We start from the raw sequence: 25063 nt of genomic DNA on the forward strand, positions 1-25063 counted from the left end.
AATACAGAGTGAGTGTTGGTGTTTACTATGTTACTGTTACTACGATTACTCTGCAATGCACAACAGATTAGCACATTAATCGACAAATTAGATTAGTGTGGTAGTGTACTATAAAGAGTGGGTTAGTGTGGTAGTGTACTATGAGGAGTAGGTTGGTGTAGCAGTGTTCTATTAAGAGTGGATTAGTGTGGTAGTGTACTATGAGGAGTGGGTTAGTGCAGCAGTGTTCTATGAAGAGTGGATTAGTGTAGTAGTGTACTATGAAGAGTGGGTTAGTCTAGTAGTGTATGTGAAGAGTGGGTTAGTGTGGTAGTGTACTGTGAAGAGTGGGTTAGTGTGGTAGTGTACTATGAAGAGTGGGTTAGTGTGGTAGTGTACTATGAAGAGTGGGTTAGTGTACTATGAAGCGTGGGTTAGTGTGGTAGTGTACTATGAAGAGTGGGTTAGTGTGGTAGTGTACTATGAAGAGTGGGTTAGTGTGGTAGTGTACTATGAAAAGTGGGTTAGTGTGGTAGTGTACTATGAAAAGTGGATTAGTGTGGTAGTGTACTATGAAGAGTGGATTAGTGTGGTAGTGTACTATGAAGAGTGGGTTAGTGTGGTAGTGTACTATGAAGAGTGGGTTAGTGTGGTAGTGTACTATGAGGAGTGGGTTAGTGTAGCAGTGTTCTATGAAGAGTGGGTTAGTGTGGTAGTGTACTATGAACAGTGGGTTAGTGTAGCAGTGTTTTATGAAGAGTGGATTAGTGTGGTAGTGTACTATGAAGAGTGGGTTAGTGTGGTACTGTACTATGAAGAGTGGGTTAGTGTGGTAGTGTTCTATGAAGAGTGGGTTAGTGTGGTAGTGTACTATGAAGAGTGGGTTAGTGTACTATGAAGCGTGGGTTAGTGTGGTAGTGTACTATAAAGAGTGGGTTAGTGTGGCAGTGTACTATGAAGATTGGGTTAGTGTAGCAGTGTTCTATGAAGAGTGGGTTAGTGTGGTAGTGTACTATGAAGAGTGGGTTAGTGTGGTAGTGTACTATGAAGAGTGGGTTAGTGTGGTAGTGTACTATGAAGAGTGGGTTAGTGTGGTAGTGTACTATGAAGAGTGGGTTAGTGTGGTAGTGTACTATGAGGAGTGGGTTAGTGTAGCAGTGTTCTATGAAGAGTGGATTAGTGTGGTAGTGTACTATGAAGAGTGGGTTAGTGTAGCAGTGTTCTATGAAGAGTGGATTAGTGTGGTAGTGTACTATGAAGAGTGGGTTAGTGTGGTAGTGTACTATGAAGAGTGGGTTAGTGTGGTAGTGTACTATGAAGAGTGGGTTAGTGTGGTAGTGTACTATGAAGAGTGGGTTAATGTAGCAGTGTTCTATGAAGAGTGGGTTAATGTAGCAGTGTTCTATGAGGAGTGGGTTAGTGTAGCATTGTTCTATGAAGAGTGGGTTAGTGCGGTAGTGTTCTATGAAGAGTGGGTTAGTGTGGTAGTGTTCTATGAAGAGTGGGTTAGTGTGGTAGTGTACTATGAAGAGTAGGTTAGTGTGATAGTGTACTATGAAGAGTGGGTGTGGGTTAGTGTGGTAGTGTACTATGAAGAGTAGGTTAGTGTGGCAGTGTTCTATGAAGAGTGGGTTAGTGTGGTAGTGTACTATGAAGAGTAGGTTAGTGTGATAGTGTACTATGAAGAGTGGGTTAGTGTGATAGTGTACTATGAAGAGTGGGTTAGTGTGGTAGTGTACTATGAAGAGTAGGTTAGTGTGATAGTGTACTATGAAGAGTGGGTTAGTGTGGTAGTGTACTATGAAGAGTAGGTTAGTGTGATAGTGTACTATGAAGAGTGGGTTAGTGTGGTAGTGTACTATGAAGAGTAGGTTAGTGTGGTAGTGTTCTATGAAGAGTGGGTTAGTGTGGTAGTGTACTATGAAGAGTAGGTTAGTGTGATAGTGTACTATGAAGAGTAGGTTAGTGTGATAGTGTACTATGAAGAGTGGGTTAGTGTGGTAGTGTACTATGAAGAGTAGGTTAGTGTGATAGTGTTCTATGAAGAGTGGGTTAGTGCGGTAGTGTTCTATGAAGAGTGGGTTAGTGTGATAGTGTACTATGAAGAGTGGGTTAGTGTGATAGTGTACTATGAAGAGTGGGTTAGTGTGATAGTGTACTATGAAGAGTGGGTTAGTGCAGCAGTGTTCTATGAAGAGTGGGTTAAGGGACATCTGTCAGCAGATTTGTACCTGGCTGACCTGTTGCATATGAGCTTGGCAGCTGAAGACATTGCTGAGAAAAGTTTTTAATATATGCAAATGATCCTCTAGGAGCAATGGGGGCGTTGCCATTACACCTAGAGGCTCAGCTAACTCTGGAATTGCTGCACCCTCTCCACTCTGGCAGTGCCAGGCTTTATGATGTTTTCACTGCCTGGCAAAGTGCAGGGGGGCGCAGCAGTTGCAGAGAGAGCAGCGTCTCTAGGTGTAATGGCAACACCCCTGTTGCTCCTAGAGGCTCATTTGCATATAATAAAACATCATTTTTCTCGGCAATGCGGGCACATATGAACGTGGGAATCAACACAGAAGCCTTCAGATGCCAAGTGCACATGTAACAGGTCAGCCAGTGTCATAGGTACAAATCTGCTGAGAGGTGCCCTTTAAGGTCCTTAATGGTAACTAAGCATTGATTGGCAACAGCAGCAGGTCGATCAGAGATTGTTACCTGCACTGAAATAAAGAAATTATTACACTATGTGGCAACATGCTGAGTGGAATAGTCTAGTAGTCTATTATGCACAGCAGTATAGTCTAGTAGTCTACGATGCAGAGTGCGATGGCCTAGTAGACTGAGATGTAGAGCAGGATAGTCTAGTAATATGTGATGCAGAGCAGTATAGTCTAGTAGTCTACGATGCAGAGTGCGATGGCCTAGTAGACAGATGTAGAGCAGGATAGTCTAGTAATATGTGATGCAGAGCAGTATAGTCTAGTAGTCTACGATGCAGAGTGCGATGGCCTAGTAGACAGATGTAGAGCAGGATAGTCTAGTAATATGTGATGCAGAGCAGTATAGTCTAGCAGGCTAGGATGCAGAGTGTGACAGTCTGAGAGTTTTGTGTTCTACTACACAGATTAAGTGACTAAAGCACAAGTTAAGAAGTGGCTCAGTGGATAGCACAGATGCCTTGCAACAATGGGTTCAAATCTGACAAAAAATAAATATATAAAATAGTGTATGACATACGTACCATACAAACTTTAAGTGCAAGAAGGGCTAATCGCAGTAAACTCGATAGTTTCCCACTCCAGTTTCCTTGTTGAGATGCCTGCTGTAAAGCCTTCCGGTAGCACATCTCTGCTTCCATCATCATTCCCTGGCACTGGTAAACATCAGCCAACCACTGAAATGCAGCAAAAACAATCACATCAATATGGGCTGTGGCAGAAGGCGTACCTGGGCTCCAATAGCAGTTACACATGCCCCACTGGGCGCTTTGAGACCTCATTTTCATACGAATCAAAGTTATTTTTCTTCAGTTCAGAAATACGGATAAGGCCTCATGCACACGACCGTTGTTTTATTCCGTGTCCGTTGTTCCGTTTTTCGTGATTTTCTGCAGACCCATTGACTTTCAATGGGTCCGTTGAAAACTCAGCTAATGCACCGTTTCTCATCCGCGTCCGTGATCCGTGGTTCCAGTCCGTCAAAAAAATATAACCTGTCCTATTTTTTTCGCGGAAAACGGTTCGCGGACCCATTCAAGTCAATGGGACCGCTAAAAAACACGGAGGCACACAAGATTGTCATCCGCGCGTCCGTTTTTTTCCTATCATTTGCATGGCAAACTTGTCATAGATTTCTTTTTACTTTCCTTCATGTCTGGTGATCCTCCAAAAATAAAGGAAGACACGCGGAAACGGATCATGGAACAACGGAACCCCATTTTGCGGAACGGAACACAACAACGGTCGTGTGCATGAGGCCTAATGCTAACAAAGGTATCTTTTTTATTACTACATAGGCTTGACTTTGGTTACATATAGTAAGATTAGCTGAAAGATTACCTTTTAAAGTAGAGAACACATATAAATACTAAGTGATGGCTGATTTTTCATTTTTGACTGGAGTGATCCTTTAAGTTGAACCGAGTGCAGGCCCAAGCCACTCTGTGCATCCTTACTCCTCCTGCTTCCTCAGCCAGCCCTTCCCTCTCTGTCTTGATTGACAGGGCAATGTTATATGACAATGCAGACACCTGACCCTGTCAACTAAGGAGGAGAGGGCTGGTAGAGGAAGCAGGAGGAGCAAGAGTGCACCGACTAGCCTGGGCCCGCCCTCATTGCACTTAACTGCTTCTTTGTATATGGATTAAAAGTACTTTTTCTTCAGAAAGAAACACTGGATTGCGAAGTAAAATGTATCATTACATTCAGATAAGCTAGCTCTACAAGGCGATGTGTCTGGTTTAACAGTGAGGTTTCTGCTGACAACTCCCGTTAATAAAATTTCTATGTTAGTTAGGGGTGTGTCCCTGCACAATCTGAGACTCTCCAATCAGTGCTGCCAGTGTGAGATTGTGCAAGGACACCTACTCCCTCTGGTAACATTCATTCATAAACTTCTAGCATGAGTGATAGAGGAATGCACGCATTAGGCTACTTTCACACTAGCATTTTCCATTCCGCTATTGAGATCCGTCATAGGATCTCAATAGCGGAAGAAAACGCTTCTGTTTTGTCCCCATTCATTGTCAATCGGGACAAAACTGAACGAAACAGAATGCACCAGAATGCGTTCCGTTACGTTTGGTTGCGTACCCATCCCGGGCTAAATAACGCTGCAAGCAGCGTTTTTCTGTCCGCGATGTGGTGCGGAGCAAGACGGATCTGTCCTGACACACAATGTAAGTCAATAGGGACGGATCAGTTTTCTCAGACACAATAGAAAACAAATCCGTCCCCCATTGACATTTAATAGTGTTCATGACGAATCCTCCATGGCTATATAAGACATAATACAACTGGATCCGTTCATGACGGATGCATGCGGTTGTATTATTGTAATGGAAGCATTTTTGCAGATCCATGACGGATCCGCAAAAAACGCTAGTGTGAAAGTAGCCTTATATGTACAAGGCTATGCCATGAGCTTTAGAGCAGTGCACAGAAGCTGTACAGATCCTTAGTATGGATCCATACTGTCTCTGTAGGGTATCATTATTCTTCTATGTAGTGTGCATATTATACAGACACACAACAATACAGGACGCACAATATACACATACACAGCTCTGCTGCATTCATACAAAACTCAGCTACATGCACACATAGCTCTGCAGAACACACATTATACACAGCAAACAAACACACACAACTCTGCAGTATACATATTATACATACATACACACACATACATCTTTAATAAAAAAGATAGACTCCATTCTAGTCTCCACCTTAGGGTACTTTCACACTTGCGGCAGAGTGATCAGGCAAGCAGTTTCGTCACCGGAACTGCCTGTCGGATCCGTCAAAACGTATGCCAACTGATGGCATTTGTAAGACAGATCAGGATCCTGATTCGTCTTACAAATGCATTGAAATGCCGGATCAGTCTTTCCGGTGTCATCCGGAAAAACGGATCAGGCATTTATTTATTTTCAATTTTTTTTCAGTCTGCGCAGACCGGAAGGACTGATTCGGCATTGCGGTATTTTGAATGCCGGATCTGGCACTAATACATTCCTATGGAAAAAAACGCCAGATACGGCATTCAGGCAAGTGTTCAGGTTTTTGGGCCGGAGATAAAACCGCAGCATGCTGTAGTATTATCTCCGTCCTGAACAGTCAAAAAGACTGAACTGAAGACATCCTGATGCATCTTGAACGAAATGTTCTCCATTCAGAATGCATTAGGATAAAACTGATCAGTTCTTTTCCGGTATAGAGACCCTAGGACGGAACTCGGTGCCGGAAAAGAAAAACGCTAGTGTATAAGTACCCTTAGTAAAAATGGTTGTGCCTAGAAATGTACGGACTTCTCACAGAATATAGCACTGCCCCGAAATCGCTGTAAGCACCGAAATTCTGCCGGCAGTCGTGCCATTTCACGCTGTAAGGGTGGGTTCACATCATGTTTTTCTATCTGATTAATAGATTGTAGGAAAAAATAGTATAAAAATTAAAAAAGTGCAGTCCGGTAAAAAAAACCTCTATTGTGAATGCCACTGTATGTTATCAGTCTGAGGCATCTGTTACTGGATTTTTGTATACTTAAACGGATGGCTTAAACTTGATGTGAACCCAGCCTTATTCTTTTCGATGGGAGGCACAGCTTTAAACCACCGCCCCGCGATCTTCAGTGCTGCCTCCCATTGAAATAAATGGGAAGCAGAAACGGCATGGCCGCCAATGGTATACTGGCACAGTACATTACAAAAATTCCACCGGGAAAAAGAAAAGTGCAGTGTGAATGGCCCTTACTCTACACCTAACCCTCATGCACATATCTGTAATGCATGCCACCATTTCTTTTTTAACTTTCGTAGAAACGTCCTGTCCTTATCCACAAAACGGATAAGAATAGGACATGTCCTATCTTTTTTTGCGGGGTCGCGAAACGGATATGCGGATGCAGCACACGGTGTGCTGTCCTCATCTTTAGCAGCCCCATTGAAATTAATGGGTCCGATCTGCAAAAAAATGCAGATAGGATGCATACAGAAACTACGGCTGTGTGCACGAGCCCTAACCTAACAAAAAGTGAGTCTTATAGGCCAAAAAAGACGGTATTTCTTTTATGATAGGACATGAGTCACAGCTTTTGTTTAGTTATAATACAACAGTAGTGATTTATGATGTTGCTCATAGGATTGCTGAGGAAATAAAGGTTTCATACAACAGCTGTTCAAAACCAGTGTGGGCAGCAAAGTGAATCATGGAGAGCAAAGTTTTTCCAACACAGGTTATATAAAATTTTCTTTCACAAATTACCAATGACTGCAGTGTTGGAACTGGAAGACAAAAAGATGACAAGTCAGAGCCTAACGAAAAGTAGGAGGACAATTGTGTCTCTATCTATGAATGCAATATGATATTCCAACCAATTGTAAATGACCAATATAATGTACAACCAAAATAAACCAAGAAAACAAACCACTTTGTAGAAGGAAAAAGGCTTAGCTGGACTTCACAAATACCACCACCTCCATGTCTAGAAATACCAGAAGTCCCACTTCCTTGTTCCTGTCAATGGAGGACACAACAGTATCCCAGCGGTTTGCAGAAAATGGAGTTAGAATCTGCTTTAGTCGCCCAGTGGTTAATTAAAACTAAAACCTGTAAAAACTTGACATGCTGTATATCCTACATCACTGCTGCAGCCAATTACTGGCCTCAGCAGTATGCTGCACCCCACTTAGGCTAATGATTGCAGTAGTCATATTGGGTAAATATGGCTCCATTACTGCTGTGGCCATGTAAACAACGACTGGAGCGGCAGTGTTGGCAATGGTGGGCGATTACGTGGATTATTGGGTCACAGAGCACGAGGTATAGGTAACTAAAGGTCAATACTAAGTAGGAGCTGTTCGCTCCTCATCTGTGAAATCACTAAGCATATTAGGCTGAGTTCACACTTCAGTGATTTCCATCAGTGATTGTGAGGCCAAAACCAGGTGCGGCTCTAAACACAGAACAGGTGCAGATCTTTCCCTTATACCTTATCTCTTTGTAGCCTCCTCTCCTGGTTTTGGTTCACAATCACTGACCAAATCACTGAAGTGTGAACTAGGCCTTAGTTTAGTATCACTGCATTGGAGCAAGTACGTGGCACGAAAAAACAAGAGGCCTCATGCACACGGCAGAGACACTGCACCAACTCTGTGTGCTGCTTTATGATGCTTCATGCAGCGCTGTGTTAAGAGGTTAAAGAGGTTATCTGGGTAAAGATATCCTCAGGATAGGTCATCATTATCACATCGGTGGGGGTCTGAGTCCCAGCACCCTCACAGATCAGCTGTTTCAGGGAGCCGCAGCGCTCACCAGTGCACTCCGCAGCTTTCCAAGCATAGCACCAAGCATCATATAGCGGTGGTGCTTGGTATGGCAGCTCAGCCCATTGACTTGGTGATGTCACATGGCATAGGAAGAGGTCTTGGCGCTCATGGAGAGCCCATCCTCTAACAGATGAACAGCAGGGGTCCCGGGAGACGGGTCCATGCCAATCTGATATTAATGACCTATCCAGAGAATAGTTCATCAATAACAATTCTCAGCTGTTTTACCTTTATTTAAAAAACAACTCCAAAATTTACAGAAAATCTGATAAAAATTTGCATTTTCAAAGTTTGAATTTCTCTGCTTTCAAGACGGGGAGTGATACCTCATAAAATAGTTATTACTTTACATTTTCCATGTCTACTTTATGTTGGCATCATTTTTTAAATGTCATTCTATTTTTTTGGACGTTGGGCTTGTTTTTTGTAGACAAGATGAAGGCACCGATATCGGTCGTTGCAACAGAGTGTCAGCTGTATGCTACCGCTGACACTCTCTGCTGATGGTGGTGGCTCAGTTCCTGAGCCGATGCCATCAGAGTAAAATAAAGGAGCACAGAGGGCACAATTGGGGCATCTGGGCCACAGAGGGGGGTCATGCCTGATTTCCGGCTCTGATCTCCAAAGTGGAGATTAGAGCCTGAAACTGGCATTTTCACACTGCCGGGGCTCAGACTGGTTAGTGATCGTTAGCAGGAAACCACTCGTATTGCTCCTTTGCAGGCTTCTCCTGTGTCTTGTTGAGAGCTCTTGGTGAGAGCAGAGACTCCGGGGCTGTGACAACTTATAGGTTAGGAGTTTGCACGTAGCTGTACGTCCATTTGCAGCAAAGGGTTAAAAGTATAGCATTGTGCAGTATGGACCAATGTAAACAATGAGAATAAAGCAGTCCTCGCACAAATGCTTTGGTCCTTACAAACAGCTGATCAACACCCACCGATCTAATATTGATAAACTAGCCCAAGGATAGACAATCCATTTCAAAGGCCTGCATAACCTCATTAATACCCCTGCAATACGTCGTCCAACCGCTGCAAGAATAGAGGAGAAATTGTGTCAAAAAACCCTCATATATACAGTGGCAAAGCCCATGCATCATTGTAAACCAGTGATATACTGTACATGACGGATATGACAGAGAAACAAAGCCGAAAGCTCAAGGAGAATCCAGACAAGGGAAGGTAATAGGAAGGTTTGCCTTGTACTGCTGAAAAGAAAAAAAACAATGGAGGGTGTAAATAAATCCACAATCTCCAAGGAGGAATCTCTTGTGTGGCTATGACGCAATAGCGTGGTAAAAATAAACTGCTTATTAAAGATGGAAAATGTAGTCAATAGAAGTGATACTAAGTCTGCTCCAAGGCCACAGCAGTAAACCGCATACTGTAGCATACAGCTGGAGGTCACAGGAGAAGACAATGTGCTAGGGAATCCAGTCCTATCAAGATGAGAAGACTTGGTGGCTACTTTGAGTAAGAAAATCTTTGATTAGCGCACGTTGCCACTTAAACCCAAGGAAACTTGGGAATGCTGAATTAAAAGTCTGATATGTCCAAGAGCTGGGAGACTTTTTCTTTTTACCAAGTGTTGATTTTCGTGTTTTTTCAGCTGTTTCTCCATAGACTACACTATAGAAAAAAAGCCACACCCAAAGCATGCTGTGATTTAAAAAGAAATGCCAAAGGAGCAAAAACACAAAAATGGTCTTAAAGGGGTTTTTAGGTTATCAATATCAGATCGGTGGGGTCTGACTCCTTGCCAATCAGCAGTTTGAAGGAGCTTGTAGGAGCGCTGCGTTCTCTTCAGTGTTCACCTGCTCACCGTCGACAGAGCAGCTGCTCCGTCTGATTACCTTAGTTCGGAGAAGTCTGGTCAGAAGTGGTCTTCAAAGAAGAATTGCGGCCAAAGAGCCATACCTTCGACATGGAAGCAAGGCCAAGTGACTCAACTATGCACAAAAACAAAGGAACTGGGGTGCAGAAAAAAGGCAGAAGGGACTCTGGACTGATGAGTTAAGGCAAATCTGTTAGCAGATTTGTACATATGACACTGGATGACCTGCTACAGTTGCAAGAAAAAGTATGTGAACCCTTTGGAATTATATGGATTTCTGCACAAATTGGTCATAAAATGTGATCTGATCTTCATCTAAGTCACAACAATAGACAATCACAGTCTGCTTAAACTAATAACACACAAAGAATTAAATGTTACCATGTTTTTATTGAACACACCATGTGAACATTCACAGTGCAGGTGGAAAAAGTATGTGAACCCTTGGATTTAATACCTGGTTGAACCTCCTTTGGCAGCAATAACCTCAACCAAAAGTTTCCTGTAGTTGCAGATCAGACGTGCACAACGGTCAGGAGTAATTCTTGACCATTCCTCTTTACAGAACTGTTTCAGTTCAGCAATATTCTTCGGATGTCTGGTGTGAATCGCCTTCTTGAGGTCATGCCACAGCATCTTAATCTGGTTGAGGTCAGAACTCTGACTGGGCCACTCCAGAAGACGCATTTTCTTCTGTTTAAGCCATTCTGTTGTTGATTTACTTCTATACTTTGGGTCGTTGTCCTGTTGCAACACCCATCTTCTGTTGAGCTTCAGCTGGTGGACAGATGGCCTTAAGTTCTCCTGCAAAATGTCTTGATAAACTTGGGAATTCATTTTTCCTTCGATGACAGCAATCCATGCAGGCCCTGACGCAGCAAAGCAGCCCCAAACCATGATGCCCCCACCACCATACTTCACAGTTGGGATGAGGTTTTGATGTTGGTGTGCTGTGCCTCTTTTTCTCCACACATAGTGTTGTGTGTTTCTTCCAAACAACTCAACTTTGGTTTCATCTGTCCACAGAATATTTTGCCAGTACTGCTGTGGAACATCCAGGTGCTCTTGTGCAAACTGTAAACGTGCAGCAATGTTTTTTTTGGACAGCATTGGCTTCCTCTGTGCTATCCTCCCATGAAATCCATTCTTGTTTAGTGTTTTACGTATCGTAGATTCGCTAACAGGGATGTTAGCATATAACAGAGACTTTTGTAAGTCTTTAGCTGACACTCTAGGATTCTTCTTCACCTCATTGAGCAGTCTGCGCTGTGCTCTTGCAGTCATCTTTACAGGATGGCCACTCCTAGGGAGAGTAGCAGCAGTGCTGAACTTTCTCCATTTATAGACAATTTGTCTTACCGTGGACTGATGAACAGCAAGGCTTTTGGAGATACTTTTAGAATCCTTTCCAGCTTTATGCAAGTCAACAATTCTTAATTGTAGGTCTTCAGAGAGCTCTTTTGTGCAAGGCATCATTCACATCAGGCAATGCTTTTTGTGAAAAGCAAACCCAGAACTGGTGTGTGTTTTTTATAGGGCAGCTGTAACCAACAACTCCAATCTCATCTCATTGATTAGACTCTAGTTGGCTGACACCTCACTCCAATTAGCTCTTGGGGATGTCATTAGTCTAGGGGTTCACATACTTTTTCCACCTGCACTGTGAATGTTTACATGGTGTGTTCAATAAAAACATGGTAACATTTAATTCTTTGTGTGTTATTAGTTTAAGCAGACTGTGATTGTCTATTGTTGTGACTTAGATGAAGATCAGATCACATTTTATGACCAATTTGTGCAGAAAGCCATATCATTCCAAAGGGTTCACATACTTTTTTTGCAACTGTATATGTGCACTTGGCACCTGAAGGCATCTGTGTTTGTTCCATGTTCATATGTGCCCACATTGCTGAGGAAAATGATGTTTTAATATATGCAAATGAGCCTGTAGGAGCAACGGGGGCGTTGCTCTTACACCTTGGGGAGTCCCCTTTTCTCTGCAACTGCTGCGCCCTCTGTACTTTGTTTGACAGAGCCAGGCAGTGAAAATATCATCACTCCTGGCCATGCCAATCAGAGTGGAGAGGGCACAGCACAGCAGTTGCAGAGAGAGCTGAGCCTCTAGGTGTAACGGCAATGGAAGATCTGTGGCTAGTTCTTCAAGATGTTTGGAGCAACCTCCCTGCCGGGTTCCTTCAAAGACTACGTGCAAGGTAAAGGGTGGTCACACCAAATATTGATTTAGATTTCTCTTTTTTTCATTTACTTTGCATTATGCTACGTGATAAAAATAAACCATTGTTGAAAGCATTGTTACTTTGCAGCATTTTTCCCCATTTCTGCCTGATACTTTTGTACAGCATTGTACATCTACATACATCTACTGTGTATGACCAGTTTAATACGGAGGGTTATTTAACCAAGAAGAAGCTACTTGCAGTGGGGAGATGGAAGCCATCATGCAGAAGAGAGCAAGCTCTGCCAGAAGGCTTAAAGGGAACCTGTCATCAACTTTTCACTGACCTCACTGAGGGCAGCATAAAATAGTGACAGAAATGCTGACTTTAGCGGTGTGTCACTCATGAGCTAAAAGTAAGTGGTTGCTGAGAACCAGTATCATAATCATTGCAGCCCAGGCCTTGAAAAGAGTCAAATCTACCTGAAGAGTCATGATTGTTCATAATCTCCTGCACTCTCGCCCATCTGCTGATGATTGGCAGTTCTCTACTACAGAGAAAGAGAGAAAACTAGGTAGAAGACTGTCAGTCATCAGCAGGTGGGCAGGGAGAGCAGGAATTCATGAATAACCAGGACTCTTCTCAGGTGGCTGTGACTCTTTTCCAGGCCCAGTCTGCAATGTTTGTGATGTTGGTTCTCGTCAACCACTTACTTTTAAATTATAAATGAGAGACCGCTGAAATCTTTACTTTATTCTGCCATTAGTATGGGCAGCATAAATGTGATGACAGGTTCCCTTTAATCACAGGACCGTTTTTTTTCTGCCATATGCTTTCCATTTTTCACGGAAAGTCAAACGCAGTTGTGTGAGTAACGTATATTGTTCTGCAAGCTTGTGGCTACCTGATTTATCACATATGCAGTCAAGTGGGTATTAATATAATGTGAGGCCCAGCCACTGTGACCGCATGCGGATTACAGCTACTTGCAGAGCTGCACCTGTACTTCCAACTTAAAGGGCTTGTCAGAGTTTTTTGTTTTATTTTACCCAATTGTCGGGAGCCTAGCAAAATGATAAAAAAAAAAACTTACCTTACCTTCCTGTGTTCCCTCAGATCCAGTGCCGCCGATCTCTACGGCACAAGACTGCTGAGACCAGTGGACATCACTGCTGCAGTCACAAAAATACGTCACTGGCTGCAGCTTGGGGAAAGAGGACACAAAGTGGCGGCGCTGGATCAGAGCATCCACAAGAAGGAAAACGTTTTTAAAAATTATTTTACCAGGCTCCCAGTACTTTGGTAAAATAAAGAAAAACTCGGACAACCCCTTTAACCCATTGCAAGTACAGGTGCAGCACGGCAATCAGCGAAAATCCGCAAGCGGTCACCACAGCCTGGCCGCACTGTGTACGGGCACTCTTACTCATTATTCCTTTGTGAGATAGGCCAAAAACAACTGATCTGTTCAACATAATCGAGTCATCTAGTTCCTCAGAAAAGGTAGCATGAACACACCAGATATGGAACATCTATGGACAAAGCTACAGAGTGCAAAGAGAGAAGCTGCAGCTTGGCAGCCATCTGCTGGGCACCATGCACAGCTTCATCAGACTTACATGCCAGGCAGTTTGTGAATTTGGGTTAGTCATCACGGTCTTCTTTAGTTCCTCCAGAACAGGTTCGGATAATGGAGTTTTGGATTGGAGCAGCTGCTTGAACTGAACTTGCCTTAACAGCAGAAACAAGGAGGCTTGATCCGGGCAAGTCTGTAATGCCTGAAACATTAGAGACACAGATGAAGAACTTTAACTTTAAATTATGAAATATGGCTGTACATTTGTACTATGCTATGGATTAAGATATAGTCTTTTCAGCCAATGCAAAATGTGAAGAGATGAATAACATGACAAGATGTTATGTGCACTGCGATTTCAGACACAAGAACAGAGAGAAGATCCGTACACGGGAGTGTACACAAACTGTATGTAGAGAAGAAGATGTATAGGACTGTGCGGAGCCCTAGTAACTGATCTAGAGGACATCAAGTGACCTGAGGCTGTAGTCCCCCACTGCACTGACTGGCATCACGATGTGCTGGCAGTCGAACCCCTGCCGATCTGGTATTAATGACCTATCTTGGTCATCAATATAGGAAAGTGGCCAGCCCCTTTAAAGGAACACTGAATTGGCTACCTATGAATTACCATGCGTTCACCCTGGCTACATTAAAAAGCATGGCAATCCAGCATACTTATGAACCAATTCTTCTTCTTATTTGCAACAAAAAGATTTAAAAATGATAGTGACACAATCCACTACTGAAGCCTGATTATTAAAAAACAAACAAAAAGAAAACCACACACACATTTCAAAAGCTACATGTGTTCTAAGGCTACTTTCACACTAGCATTTTAGTTTTCCGGTATTGAGATCCGTCATAGGGGCTCAATACCGGAAAATAACGCTTCAGTTTTGTTCCCATTCATTGTTAATGGGGACAAAACTGAACCGAATGCTCCAAAATGCATTCCGTTCTGTTTAGTTGCGTTCCCATACCGGAGAGCAAACCGCAACATGTTGTAGTTTGCCTTCCATCCTGGGATGCGGAGCAAGACGGATCAGTTTTCTCTGCCACAATAGAAAACTGATCCGTCCTCTATTGACTTTCAATGGAGTTCATGACGGATCCGTCTTGGCAATGTTAAAGATAATACAACCGGGTCCGTTCATAACGGATGCAGATGGTTGTATTATCAGTAACGGAAGCGTTTTTGCTGAACCCTGATGGATCCAGTAAAAACGCTAGTTGTGAAAGTAGCCTTAGTCATAGTGAACAGAAAAAGGAAAAAGTCTGGTAGTTTAGTGCTCTCATTAAGAGAAACAGAATACGAGTATTGCAGGTCTGATACCTTTAATCGCGAACACAAATAGAAGTAATGATGTTACATAGCGAGCTTTCGAGACATCACCAGTCCCTTCATCAGGCGTAGAGACCATAAAACTTACACACCCCTTATCTGTAAGACAATTAAGGACTCATTCTCAAGATCTTTGATATTATGTTGTTCTTCAAATGTCCATTTATTCCCCCATGTCTCTGTTCTTCTTGTATATATATTGCTGTTTCTTCATATATTCTTGTAGTACGCCTGATGAAGGGACTGGTGATGTCTCAAAAGCTCGCTATGTAACATCATTACTTCTATTTGTGTTAGCGATTAAAAGGTATCAAACCTGCAATACTCTTATTTTGTTTCTCTTAAAGGGAACCTGTCACCAGGATTTTGTGCATAGAGCTGAGGACATGGTTTGCTAGATGGCCGCTAGCACATCCGCAATACCCAGTCCCCATAGCTCTGTGTGCTTTTATTGCGTAAAAAAAAACGATTTGATACATATGCAAATTAACATAAAAGAGTCATATCTTACCTGTGTGACCAGAGAAGAGTCATATTTTCAAGCTCTGACTCATCTCAGGTTAATTTGCATATGTATCAAATCGGTTTTTATACACAATAAAAGCACACAGAGCTATGGGGACTGGGTATTGCGGATGTGCTAGCGGCCATCTAGCAACCCATGTCCTCAGCTCTATACCCAAGATCCCGGTGACAGGTTCCCTTTAAAGGGGTTGTCTCATCATGGACAATGGGGGCATATCGCTAGGATATGCCCCCACTGTCTTATAGGTGCGGGTCCCACCGCTGGGACCCGCATCTATATTGAGAACGGAGTCCCGCAAGAGAAGTAGGGCGCACTGAGCATGCAAGGTGGGGCCGGCGAAAATAGCCGAGCGCTGGCTCCCATTCACTTCTATGGGGAACTGGCTTGGTGGTGGACGGACCGGAGTCCTCCAGCGACCACCTTGCTGGGCTCCGTTCTCGATATAGGGGCGGGTCCCAGCGATATGCCCCCATTGTCCATGATGAGACAACGCCTTTAAAGAAAGCACTAAACTAGTCATAGCGATATACAGATATAGCAGTTATAAACCAGCAAAAACACCAGATCCCAATTAACAATAAAAAAAAATGAGTAGCCTGGCTAACTGGAGTATCACTAAGACTTGTTTGCCCTGTCTCCTGTGATCCTGCATATCTTGGTAGTTGGTAAAGGATTGTTTAGGGCACAGACAGGTTCCAGGACAGTAGGTGCAGTATTCAACCCATCAGGACGGCTATTCTGCTATATGCAGAAGAACTCAGGGTGATATATAGTTTTAGGCCTTTTATTACTAGGAAATTAATGTTGCTTGTGGCACTTGTTTGGTTTTAATATGAACAGTAAAGTTAATGTTTTAGAGTAGCCGCTCTGTGATCCTTTCTAAGGGATCAGTTATAGAAAAAGAAGAAGATTCATGGAAGGATCAGGCACGCATCCATCTCCACATAGCATGATACCTCCCATGTGGCCTTGGTGAGAGTGATCTGATCTACATTTTTAAGTTTCCCCCATTTATATATTTTGTTCCACTTATGATAATTGGGCTTCACTGCCTATTGTGTTCTAATAAAAAGTTTTAATAGGACATATTATCGGTGATCAACATTTAAGGGAATACATGACCTAGATTTGGTATACTAATTAAAATCAGATAGTGGCACATCTCCTTTTTTATTTTTTATTTTCTGATTGCAGATTCATTTATTCTATTTCATGGATATGATTATGGGGGCGGCCATCTTGCCTGAGCTGTTGTTTACAGCACTTAGATAGATGCTTTACAGCAGCCATCATGGACCATATGCCACAACAGACTGGAGGACACTGATTGAGGGACATTTATGAAGCCATTTACGCTACTACTGCGGCGTAAAAAAGTCAGAAATTATGGCGTAAGGAGTAGACTTCAGTTTCTGGCGCAAACCAGGGCAGAGTTGCATCTGCCTCTTAATAAATTACACGCATCTCATGCCAACAAACAGAGATCAAAACTCCCCCTTTGACTTCTGTTGGGAGAGTTATCTAGACATGACCTGTGTAGAGTTTACTGTACATGGAGAGAGAGTATATATATATTCTGTGTCCATCACCTACTGAGAATGGTGGATCCTGTCTATCTATTTATCTATCTATCCATCTATTTTTGTGATATCATTCATTGCAATCCTGTCTGTGATGATAATGAGATAACTGGTGAAAAGTGATCTGTACAGAACAGAAAGCATAAGTCTATCATAAGGCTTACTGGCCAGAGCAAAAACTGCCAAATTTTTTTTTTATTTTTTTTTACAGTGACATGGAAAATTAAAAAATAACCACTAATAATTCTTAAAAATGTGTTTAACATAAGAACTTGATCAAACAATAGATCATTTTCTGATAACACATTCCTGTTAAGATCCTGTGGATGCACAACTGTATATGATCAATATATAAAATGCATTATATGATCAAGCAAAGTATACAATGTATGATATTACCTTGGAGCAAAGAGCCTCAGCCTCAGATAGCTTGTTCTGATCCTTCAGGGAAGAGATGGCTTGATACATTGACCAGCTCTCCAGGGCCTGGGCGTAACTAGCAGGAACTTTACTTGCGCTTTCAACTGTACATTCAAAAAAGGTAAATTTAAGTACATTTGCAGACGGTTGTGAAAAGTAAAAACTAGATTTTTGTACTTACAGTAAAATCGGTTTCTCTTCCGTTCATTGGGGGACACAGGATTTGACCATGGGTATAGCTGTTGCCGCTAGGAGGCGGACACTAAGCCCCTCCCTCTTCAGTTATACCCTTCCTACAGGGACTAAGCTAAATCAATTTAGGGCAAAAGCAGTAGGAGAAGCTAGACACAAGAAAATTATATTATGTACAAACCCAGAACCACACAGGCCCAAAAAGGCCCATAAACAAAAGAATGGTTGGGAGCTGTGTCCCCCAATGAACGGAAGAGAAAAAGATTTTACGGTAAGTACAAAAATCTAGTTTTCTCATCCGTATCATTGGGGGACTCAGACTTTGACTATGGGACATTACAGAGCAGTCCCCGAAGGTGGGCTTAACTTCAACCCCCCTGACAATCAGAGAACCGCTGTCTGCAAAACTCTACGCCCCAAAGAAGCGTCAGAAGATGCAAAGGTGTGCACCCTGTAAAACCTGGAAAAAGTATGCAAAGACGACCAGGTTGCCGCCTTGCACACCTGAAGGGCCGAAGCCCCATGATACACCGCCCAAGCCGAATGAGCAGTCACCTGGGACAGATATCCTCGGGAGCAGTTGCTCCATACCCTGGATTTGGTACGAGCCGTTCGAGTCTGAGATGGGTCCAGACAAAATGAAGGGAGAATAATCTCCTCATTTAGATGGAATTCCGACACCACCTTTGACAGGAAGCACTGCACAGGGCGAAGGACCACTTTATCCTGATGGAGGATCAGAAAATGCGGCCGACATGATAGAGCCGCAAGTTCCGACACTCTACGGATAGAAGTAATTGCAAACCAAAAATCCACCTTATAAGACAGGAAGCGCAGCGACACCTGCTGCAAAGGTTCAAACTGAGAAGATTGGAGAGCGTTGAGCACTAGATTAATATCCCAAGGATCCAACAGAGGACGGAAAGGGGGAGCAGAATGGAGAGAGCAGACACTTGCCCTTTGAGGGAGCTGAGAGCCAGCCCCAAGTCCATGCCTGACTGCAGGAAAGCCAAAAGTCGCGGCAAAGAAAAGCGTACGGGAGACAGCTGTCGCCGCTCGCACCAACTAAAGTAGGACTTCCAGGTCCGGTGGTAGATTCTGGCCCAAATCATGGTCTGGACCACCGCATCCGAAAACCCACGAGCTTTCAGTACGGCCGTTAAATGTAGTGACCCTAAATTTGGGTAGAAGATGGGCCCCTGCGACAGAAGGTCCTCCCGAAGAGGAAGACGCCAAGGTTCGTCGGCGAGAAGGGCGACTAGGGACGTGTGCCACACCCTGCGCGGCCAATCTGGCGCCACGAGAATGACGGGCAGTCCCTCGGACCTGATCTTCCGGAGAAGACGCGGAATGAGAGGAAGAGGCGGGAACATAGAAACATAGAATGTGTCGGCAGATAAGAACCATTTGGCCCATCTAGTCTGCCCAATATACTGAATACTATGGATAGCCCCCGGCCCTATCTTATATGAAGGATGGCCTTATGCCTATCCCATGCATGCTTAAACCCCTTCACTGTATTTGCAGCTACCACTTCTGCAGGAAGGCTATTCCATGCATCCACTACTCTCTCAGTAAAGTAATACTTCCTTATATTACTTTTAAACCTTTGCCCCTCTAATTTAAAACTGTGTCCTCTTGTGGAATTTTTTCTTCTTTTAAATATGCTCTCTTCCTTTACCGAGTTGATTCCCTTTATGAATTTAAAAGTTTCTATCATATCCCCTCTGTCTCTTCTTTCTTCCAAGCTATACATATTAAGGTCCTTTAACCTTTCCTGGTAAGTTTTATCCTGCAATCCATGTACTAGTTTAGTAGCTCTTCTCTGAACTCTCTCTCTTAGGGAAACGTGAACAGACTCCACGGAATCACCAGCACCTCGCATGCCAGGGCCATGGGGTCCCTGGACCGCGCGACGAAGTCCTCGACCTTGTTGTTGAATCGTGAGGCAATGAGATCCACAACCGGCCGACCCCACCACTAGCAGATGGCCCGAAAGACTTGCGGGGGAAGAGCCCACTTGCCGGGATTGAGACGCTTCCGGCTCAGGAAGTCTGCAATCCAGTTGTCGACGCCGGGTATGTGAACTGCCGACAGTGCCGGAACATGTTTCTCTGCCCAGCTGAGAATCAGCGCCGTCTCCGCCATGACTGCCGGGTGCCGCACTGCTGATTGATGTACGACACCGCCGTGGAGTTGTCGGACTGCACCCGCACCGGACAACCCCTGAGATGGTCGGCCCAATGTCGCAGAGAGAGCTGAATTGCCCTCAACTCCAGAACATTGATTGGAAGGGAGTGCTTCTCGCGTGACCATACCCCTTGAACAGAGAGCTTTTCCAACACTCCCCCCAACCCCTGAGGCTTGCGTCCGTTGTTAACACCTTCCAATGGAGAGGGAGGAATGAGCGACCCGACCTCAACATTGGAGGGTCTCTCCACCATCTGAGGGCTCGGCGCGCTGGGCCAAGGAGAAGCATTGGCCGATCCAAGGAGGCTGGGGAGCGATCCCAGCTGGACAGAATGGCTCGCTGAAGCATTCTGGTATGGAATTGAGCATAGGGAACTGCTTCGAAGGCAGAGACCATGTGCCCCAGAGCCCGCAATGTGGCTGCGAGAGAGGCCGGAGGAGATGACCGAAAAAAACGGGATGGAGGGGAGGACTTGAAATCCAGCTTGTAGCCCTCTGCAATGACCTCCCTCACTCACGCATCTGAGACGTGAGCCAGCCAAACATGTCGAAACACATAAAGCCGGCTGCCCACCCGAACGGAGGGCGCCGGGATCCGCCCGTCATGCAGCGGAGTTCTTAGTGTTAAAGGACTTAGAGCCCTGTTGACGGGAATGCCAGGCAGGGCGCGGCTTGAAGAAAGATTTGCGTTTCCGATTCGTGGCCAACTTGTCTCGACTCCCGAGTCGAGACCCTGACGTAAATTATTTGCCCACTCTCCCATGGCCTTGCCCACCCATGTAGAGGCAAACTCCGGCTGCAGCACTGTGACCACTGCTTAAAAGGCAGATTTTGCAAACACGTCCAGCTTCTCATCTTTGACATCAGAAAAAGAAGCCCCATCCGCCATTGGCAAGGTAGTATGTTTAGCCAAGCGGGAAACTGGCGGGTCCACTATAGGTGGAGCCGACCATCTCTTAGTCAAATCCTCCGGAAAAGGATAAAGGACGTTCAAGTGTTTTGGCAACATGAAATGTCTATCAGGGAAATTCCACTCCTTGGAGAGAGAGGAATCAAACTCCTGGTGGCTGGGGAAACACTTGTGCAAATGACGGGACTTCCTAAAGGAAACACCCACGCTGGCAGATGACGGAGCTGGATCCTCAACTTGCAACGTCTCAATAACTGCCGTAATTAAATTGTCCACCATGGAGGACAGGTTGGACGACTGACCCTCTGGTGAGACAACATCCTCATCTGACCCTCTCTCCTCGGAACATGCCTCTTCAGCTGAGGAGGAGGAGAGGCTGAGGAAACAGGAGACACAGACACCCTTTTGGGGGAGGATGTTCTGGACCGTTTTGTGGAACGGCCACGATGGGCACGCCACCCCATGATCCCCATTGTCAGACCGGTCAGAGGACTGCCTTGCCGACAAACGTCCCAATATATCCACAATAGCTTTGTTGGTATTGGAGACATCCTGCACCACCCTAGACAGGGAACGCGCTCATCCCAGTTCTTCCGTAGCTTGGGCAGCGGGAAGCAACGGGTCCGGAGCCGAGCCACTTGATGGTGGCGCAGCACACGCAAAGCAGAGGGAGTCTGACTGAGAGGATGGAGATTTTGCGCGACACGATGCACAAGCAAAATGATGCACCAAAGGGACCGCCTGCTTCGGGACCTGGGGTCTGGGCTCAGACATAGTAACAATCCTGGCACCGAGGAAGAGGGGAAGGTTATGCCCTGTAAGAAGGGACAAACAGCACTTACCCAGCCTGTGTCCCTCCAAGCAGCAAGTCAGACCGTCAGCATCCAGCCGGATGCTTAAAATCCCGGAAATGGGCGGAGCCTACTCTCCCTCTGCTGCTAGCGTGGGGGAGGCGGGGAGAACACAAGCTCCCAAAATGACGCTGGCTCTAGCGCCCGCCCATCATCTCTGGCCCCGCCCCCGCTGGCATCCCCGGCCGAATCCAGACGCCGGCCAGGGAGGAGCAGGCCGCACAGAAGCCGGGAACTCAATAAACTAAGGCCCCGTCTGACCCCGAACCGACGCGCCGACCAGGAAGCGGCCCTCAGGAGGAAACTCCGCCCCCCTCCTCTCCCAGGTGTGTTCAGGAGGACGCCGCCATGGAAACGGACGCCCCCACTAGTAGGACCCAAATAAAGCCGGGGCCTCAATTACCAATGGTTCTGGCGGCCTTGTGGCTCTTATTACACATGGGGAGGAGAAGGAGCTGGAGGGGGGCACTGTAGGCAGTGTCCTACTCACCTGTCCGAAGTCTTCTGCCCCCCTGGCTCCAGCCGGATCACCACCTTCGGTGTGCAGCGCCTTGGTGAGGGACGCTACTCTGGAAACAGAAGGGACTTTCTCTAGGGCGGCCGTGGTGAGGCGATTGCTGGCAGAAGACAGAGATTTTTACAAGAACCTCTGGTCCTCCTTTTCTTCCGGAGAGCGAGAACGAGCAGGGGGTTTGGGTGACCCCCTGGTCTCCCGTCTCCTGGTTGGGAGTGCAGCCTGAAGCTTCCCGCTAAAGAAGGAAAGAAGAAAAACAAAAAAAATCAGCAGACCTGCAATGCAGGGAGGTCTGCCTCCTACAAACACTAAGCTAAAAACTGATTTAGCTTAGTCCCTGTAGGAAGGGTATAGCTGATAAGGGAGGAGCTTACACTTTGTGTGCTTAGTGTCCGCCTCCTAGCGGCAACCGGTATACCCATAGTCAAAGCCTGTGTCCCCCAATGAGACGGATAAGAAATGGAAGAATCCATTAAAAAATAAAAGTGATCGATTAGAATTGAGACAAATTCTCCCTACTTCAACTGATCTCCCAAAACAGTCGATCTCTGATCTTCTCTTCACAAGTGACCACCACCTTGTTACAAATATTGACTAGAATTAATCTCTCTTCTCTGCTAAGAGCCTAAAGTTATAAGTTGTAGTTCACACCTGATTGGAACGTTAAAAAACTAAACTTTATTTATAAATTCATAAGAAAATGGGGCAGACACCATGGGCCTAGCTAGCCCCCTTTTTTTTATCCCCAGGGATGCAGAGATGCAGTCCCCTACTAGACACTAAAGTTATAAGTTGACCAAACTGGTAGTTATGCAATAATGATCTTTATATACTGTAACTGAAATTAGATATTTATATATATATATATACAGTGGGGGAAATAATTATTTGACCCCTCACTGATTTTGTAAGTTTGTCCAATGACAAAGAAATTAAAAGTCTCAGAACAGTATCATTTCAATGGTAGGTTTATTGTAACAGTGGCAGATAGCACATCAAAAGGAAAATCGAAAAAATAACTTTAAATAAAAGATAGCAACTGATTTGCATTTCATTGAGTGAAATAAGTATTTGAACCCTCTAACAAAAAAAGACTTAATACTTGGTGGAAAAACCCTTGTTTGCAAGCACAGAGGTCAAACGTTTCTTGTAATTGATGACCAAGTTTGCGCACATTTTAGGAGGAATGTTGGTCCACTCCTCTTTGCAGATCATCTCTAAATCCCTAAGGTTTAGAGGCTGTCTCTGTGCAACTCTGAGCTTGAGCTCCCTCCATAGGTTTTCGATTGGATTAAGGTCCGGAGACTGACTAGGCCACTCCATGACCTTAATGTGCTTCTTCTTGAGCCACTCCTTTGTTGCCTTTGCTGTATGTTTTGGGTCATTGTCGTGCTGGAACACCCATCCACGACCCATTTTCAGTTTCCTGGCAGAGGGAAGGAGGTTGTCGCTCAGGATTTCACGATACATGGCTCCGTCCATTTTCCCGTTTATGCGAATAAGTTGTCCTGTGCCCTTAGCAGAAAAACACCCCCAAAGCAAAATGTTTCCACCCCCATGCTTGACGGTGGGGACGGTGTTTTGGGGGTCATAGGCAGCATTTTTCTTCCTCCAAACACAGCGAGTTGAGTTAATGCCAAAGAGCTCTATTTTGGTCTCATCAGACCACAGCACCTTCTCCCAGTCACTCTCTGAATCATTCAGGTGTTCATTGGCAAACTTCAGACGGGCCTGCACATGTGCCTTCCTGAGCAGGGGGACCTTGCGAGCCCTGCAGGATTTTAATCCATTGCGGTGTAATGTGTTTCCAATGGTTTTCTTGGTGACTGTGGTCCCTGCTAATTTGAGGTCATTAACTAACTCCTCCCGTGTAGTTCTAGGATGCTTTTTCACCTTTCTCAGAACCATTGACACCCCACGAGGTGAGATCTTGCGTGGAGCCCCAGAGCGAGGTCGATTGATGGTCATTTTGTGCTCCTTCCATTTTCGAACAATCGCACCAACAGTTGTCACCTTCTCTCCCAGCTTCTTGCTAATGGTTTTGTAGCCCATTCCAGCCTTGTGCAGGTCTACAATTTTGTCTCTGACATCCTTGGACAGCTCTTTGGTCTTTCCCATGTTGGAGAGTTTGGAGTCTGCTTGATTGATTGATTCTGTGGACAGGTGTCTTTTATACAGGTGACTAGTTAAGACAGGTGTCCTTAATGAGGGTGACTAATTGAGTAGAAGTGTCTAACCACTCTGTGGGAGCCAGAACTCTTAATGGTTGGTAGGGGTTCAAATACTTATTTCACTCAATGAAATGCAAATCAGTTGCTATCTTTTATTTAAAGTTATTTTTTCGATTTTCCTTTTGATGTGCTATCTGCCACTGTTACAATAAACCTACCATTGAAATGATACTGTTCTGAGACTTTTCATTTCTTTGTCATTGGACAAACTTACAAAATCAGTGAGGGGTCAAATAATTATTTCCCCCACTGTATATATATATATATATTTTATAACTGCATGTATCAATCACTAGAGGACTTAAGAGCTTACTGAATACTGTGAAATACTTTGCGCTCAATGATAGACCATGCCTCAAGCTCCCTCTAGTGGTTGTTGCAGGCAGTCAGAATTTTTGTCACGTTTCGGTGTGGGAGGGAAACCCACACCGAACGTAGGAGAGGGAAATGGGTGAGGGGAAAAGGCCTGGAAACTAGGGAATGGAGCTGATCCTCGAGAAACCCTAATCAAAGTCCTGACTGACTGCAAATATAAACTGATCCCAGAGGTAGGTGAGTTTATACACAGGAACCTAAAGTCCTAATTCACCCTGTATGACCCTGGTACTAATGTCAGGACAAGAGACAACCTGTTCCTCCAACCGGTAGGACGAACAGGAGTCTCCCTAAGGTCTAAACCCAAATGACAGGGAAAAGAG

At 44.7% G+C, this 25063-nt stretch overlaps 1 protein-coding gene across 2 annotated transcripts in view; it reads right to left on the reverse strand.

The window, feature by feature from the left end:
* TTC37 (tetratricopeptide repeat domain 37) overlaps nucleotides 1–25063 on the reverse strand; it is a 188960-nt gene that overhangs the window by 19927 nt on the left and 143970 nt on the right. Inside the window, exons 36-38 of one of the 2 annotated variants that reach the window (XM_040421551.1) lie at nucleotides 17457–17581; nucleotides 13650–13808; nucleotides 3215–3367 (exon numbers count right to left, since the gene is read on the reverse strand). In XM_040421551.1, coding sequence (XP_040277485.1) covers nucleotides 3215–3367; nucleotides 13650–13808; nucleotides 17457–17581 — 437 coding nt within the window. Of the gene's footprint in view, nucleotides 1–3214; nucleotides 3368–13649; nucleotides 13809–17456; nucleotides 17582–25063 lie in introns of those variants that run through there. The other variant, XM_040421552.1, reaches the window with a different exon arrangement.

Source organism: Bufo bufo, chromosome 2 (genome assembly GCF_905171765.1).
Source record: "Bufo bufo chromosome 2, aBufBuf1.1, whole genome shotgun sequence".
Classification (NCBI taxonomy): Eukaryota; Metazoa; Chordata; class Amphibia; order Anura; family Bufonidae; genus Bufo; species Bufo bufo.